The 4842-nt window shown below is 45.0% G+C and overlaps 1 protein-coding gene across 1 annotated transcript in view; it reads left to right on the forward strand.

Moving 5' to 3' along the window:
• The window catches only part of DHTKD1 (dehydrogenase E1 and transketolase domain containing 1), a 61567-nt gene that overhangs the window by 24028 nt on the left and 32697 nt on the right, over positions 1-4842 (forward strand). Inside the window, exons 6-7 of the mRNA XM_011934215.1 lie at positions 928-1099; positions 3504-3702. Of these exons, the coding sequence (XP_011789605.1) occupies positions 928-1099; positions 3504-3702 (371 nt within the window). The remainder of the gene's footprint in view (positions 1-927; positions 1100-3503; positions 3703-4842) is intronic.

Below are 4842 nucleotides of genomic sequence, written 5' to 3' on the forward strand. Positions count from 1 at the left end.
TTCCTTCCTTCCTTCCTTCCTTCCTTCCTTCCTTCCTTCCTCTTTCTCTCTCTTTCTTTCTCTCTTTTGAGATGGGGTCTCAATCTTTTGTCCAGACAGGAGTTCAGTGGCGCAATCATAGCTCACTGCAGCCTCAAATGCCTGGGCTCAAGCAGTCTTCCTGTCTCAGCCTCCCGAGTAGCTGGGCCTACAGGTGCTTGCCATCATATCTGGCTGATTTATTTTATTTTATGGAGACATGATCTTGCCAGGTTGGCAAAGCTGGTTTCAAATTCCTAGCTTCAAGCAACCCTCCTGCCTCGGCCTCCCAAAGTGTAGATATTACAGGTGTGAACCACTGCACCTGGCCTGATAGGGTATTTCTAAATAGAAATCTTGAAATCATTAGCCAGACATTCTGTTTACCTTTCACATAATTTATAATACTGTAAACTATTTTAATCTTTCATTTTTACCCAGTACATTGAGCTGATCTTAAGATCGACTTCTGAAATAAAAGGTGAAAATGCCATTTTCTTTAAAACGATGATAAACAAGGCTGGTCACTGTGGCTCATGCCTGTAATCCCAGCACTTTGGGAGGCCGAGGAGGGTAGATCACCTGAGGTCAGAAGTTCGAGACCAGCCTGACCAACATGGTGAAACCCCGTCTCTGCTAAAAATACAAAAAATTACCCGGGTGTGGTGGTGCACGCCTGTAATCCCGGCTACTCGGAAAGCTGAAGCAGGAGAATCGCTTGAACTCGGGAGACGGAGGTTGCCGTGAGTTTAGATTGTGCCATTGTGCTCCAACCTGGGCGAAAGAGCAAGACTCTGTCTCAGAAAATACAATAAAATAAATTTTAAAAAAATAAATAAATAATTCCAACCTGAAAACCTAAGTTTCTTAATCCCTTATGTTTCTTTTCTCCCCCGCCTCATGATTTAGGTCCATGGTGATGCTTCTTTCTGTGGTCAGGGGATTGTTCCTGAAACGTTCACGCTGTCCAATCTCCCGCATTTCAGAATTGGTGGGAGTGTCCATTTGATTGTTAATAACCAGCTGGGTTATACCACTCCAGCTGAAAGAGGAAGGTCTTCTTTATACTGCAGTGATATTGGTACGTAACATAGGGAGGAACTGATGTTGCTGAGGCCGCCATGGAATTCCCAGGGACACCTCTAGTGCACACAGAACAATGAGCCTCACTGGTTATCCTTCCTTTCATTTATTTAATTTAATTAATGAATTAATTTTTTGAGACAGAGTCTTGCTCTGTCACCCAGGCTGTAGTGCACCAGCACAATCTCGGCTCACTGCAACTTCTGCCTCCTGGGTTCAAGTGATTCTCCTGACTCAGCCTCCTGATGAGCTGGGACCACATGCTTGCACTGACCTGTTTGGCTAACTTTTTTTTTATTTTTTGAGACAGAGTCTCGCTCTGTTGCCCAGGCTGGAGTACAGTGACCTGATCTCAGCTCACTGCAACCTCCACCTTCCGGGTTCAAGTGATTCTTGTGCCTCAGCCTCCCAAGTAGTTGGGACTACAGGCGTGTACCACCACACCTGTCTAATTTTTGTATTTTTAGTAGACACAGGGTTTTACCATGTTGGCAGGCTGGTCTCGAACTGCTGACCTCTGGTGATCCGCCTGCTTAAGCCTCCCAAAGTGCTGGGATTATAGGTGTGAGCCACCACGTCCAGCGTATCAGTGTGATTTTTCAATCCAAGGAAGTAAGGATGGAGCCACAGTGTGCCATCTCAAATTTCTTATAACTGGATGGGTGATCTGGTACAAGTCAGAGATCAACACAATGAGTACAACACTAGAGTCGTTATCTCTAGGATATTCAAACTTGGAGTGCCCAGGGGCTTAGTGAAAAGGGATATGTTCAACCACTAAACTTGGTGAAATAGTATAGTTAGAAACAAGATGTGAAGGTCGGGTGCGGTGGCTCATGCCTGAAATCCCAGCACTTTGGGAGGCCAAGGCAGGTGGATCACCTGAGCTTGGGAGTTCGAGACCAGCTTGACTAACATGGAGAAACCCCTTCTCTAATAAAAATACAAAATTAACTGGGCATGGTGGCACATGCCTGTAATCCCAGCTACTTGGGAGGCTAAGACAGGAGAATCACTTGAATCTGGGAAGTGGAGATTGCGGTGAGCCGAGATCACGCCATTGCACCACTCCAGCCTGGGCAATAAGAGTAAAACTCTGTCGCAAAGTAAAAAAAAAAAAAAGAAAAGAAATAAGATGTGAAGAACAAAGTCAGCTTCTTTTTTACCCATGGAAATGGATAGGATTTTGTTTGTTTGTTTTTGTTTTTGTTTTTGTTTTGAGAGAGTCTTGCTCTGTTACTCAGACTGGAGTGCAGTGGTACGGTCATGGCTCACTGCAGCCTTGACATCCCAGGCTCAAGAGAATCTCTCCCCTCAGCCTCCTTAGTAGCTGGGATTTACAGACACATGCCACCATGCACAGCTAATTTTTTTTTAGAGATGGAGTTTCAGTCTTGTTGCCCAGGCTGGAGTGCAGTGGCGCCATCTTGGCTCACCACAACCTCCGCCTCCTGGGTTCAAGCAATTCTCCTGCCTCAGTGTCCAGAGTAGCTGGGATTACAGGCGTCCACTACCATGCCATTAATTTTTGTATTTTTAGTAGAAACAGGATCTCATCATGTTGGTCAGACTGGTCTCAAACTCCTGACCTCAGGTAATCCACCCGCCTTGGCCTCCCAAAGTGCTGGGATTACAGGCGTGAGCCACTGCACCCAGCCACAGCTAATTTTTAAAATAATTTTTTGTAGAGATTGAGTCTCACTGTGTTGTCCAGGCTGGTCTTGAACCTCTGGTCTTATGTGATCCTTTTCAACCTTCCAAACTGCTGAGATTACAGGCGTGAACCACTGTGCCAGGCTGAAATTGGTCGTCTTAAGAGAAAGACAGGGCTGTTATTACCCTTTCCCAGTTTCACAGATTACAAGACTGTTTGATGGTAGCAATTATTCTCCTTTTATACAAACAGCCTGGACTAGATGACTCTTGGGCTTGTCTGTGTGAATCCTTTATGATTAGTCTGATGAAGATGCTGAAGATCCATTCTTGAACTTCTTTGGAGAAAATTTATCTTTTTCTAGGGTACATCCTTTAATGACCCTTTTATCTCAGGGAGAAAGAGAGTAATAATAATAACAGTAACAAAATAAATATTAACTACTATGTACCAGGCACTGTTAGGCATTACAATTGTGTGTGCATTCACTCATTGAACCTTTGCAGTATCACTAAGAGATAGGAGCCCCTATTCCCGGTTTATAGATAAGGAGGCTGAGATTTGTGGCTTTACCAAGGTCACACAATAAGTCTCAGAGTTGGAACTTGCCAGCTGGTCTCCAAAGCTGGGGTTCTTAACCAAACCAGTATCTACCTGTGAGGACTGGGCTGTCTTTTGATGCAGGAAGTAGGGCTTAGAGAGGGCCAGTGTTAACTGTCCTGTTTCAGCTTGGTCTTCTGTCCTTCAGGAAAGCTTGTGGGCTGTGCCATCATCCATGTCAATGGAGACAGCCCAGAGGAAGTGGTCCGTGCCACACGACTGGCTTTTGAATACCAACGCCAGTTCCGCAAGGATGTGATTATTGATCTGTTATGCTACAGGCAGTGGGGCCACAATGAGCTGGATGAGCCGTTCTTCACCAACCCCATCATGTACAAAATCATCAGGTACAATTATAAACCCTTGTGTGATATGCTCCCTGACAATTAAAATACATATATATTTTTTTGAGATGAAGTCTTGCTTTGTTGTCCAGTCTGGAATGCAGTGGCATGATCTTGGCTCACTGCAATCTCCACCTCCCGGGTTCAAGTGATCCTTCTGCCTCAAGTGATCCTCTTACCTCAACCTCCTGAGTAGCTGGGATTACAGGCGTGTGCCACCATGCCTGGCTAATTTTCATAATTTTTAGTAGAGACGGAGTTTTGCCATGTTGGCCAGGCTGATCTCAAACTCCTGACCTCAGGTGATCTGCCTGCCTCGCCCTCCCAAAGTGCTGGGATTACAGGCACGAGCCACCATGCTCAGGCAGGACATGAAACTTTCAGTGCTAAAGCTGACACAGTTCTGGGCTGGAGTGCAGGTGGCACAATCTCGGCTCACTGCAACCTCTGCCTCCCGGGTTCAAGCAATTGCAATTCATGTGCCTCAGTTTCCTGAGTAGCTGGGATTACAGGTATGCATCACCACGCCTGGCTAATCTTTGTATTTTTAGTAGAGACAGGGGTTTTGCCATGTTGGCTAGGCTGGTCTCGAACTCCTGGTCTCAAGTGATCCACCCGCCTTGGCCTCCCAAAGTGCTGGGATTATAGGCATGAGCCACTGTGCCTGGCCTCACATACTCTTCACACTTGACATGGTTCCTCATTGAATAGACAAAGGGCAATTTAGCAACTCAGCAGATGGGGAGATTGAAGCAGGGGGAATTAAGCAAACCTCACCCAAATCTACTTACTGCAGTGTTGGCAGGACCAGAAATAGAACCTCAGCGATTCATTTCTACAAACCATAGCTGCAGACCTGCCTGGCACCTTGGTAAGAGGTAACTCAGAGGATTTTAGTGAATGATCAGAACCATGCTGTCCAAGATGGAAGCCACTAGCCATCAGTGGCTATTGAAAACTTGAAAAGTGGCTAGTCCTGATTAATGTGCTATAAGGATAATACGTACACCATATTTCAAAGACTTAGCATGTAAAATGTAAACCCAAAATAATAATTTTTAAATTTATTAGATATGGAAATGACAATATAATGAGTATATTGACTTAAATAAAATATATTATTGAAATGGCTGGGCATGGTGG

Source organism: Colobus angolensis, unplaced genomic scaffold (genome assembly GCF_000951035.1).
Source record: "Colobus angolensis palliatus isolate OR3802 unplaced genomic scaffold, Cang.pa_1.0 Scaffold133, whole genome shotgun sequence".
Classification (NCBI taxonomy): Eukaryota; Metazoa; Chordata; class Mammalia; order Primates; family Cercopithecidae; genus Colobus; species Colobus angolensis.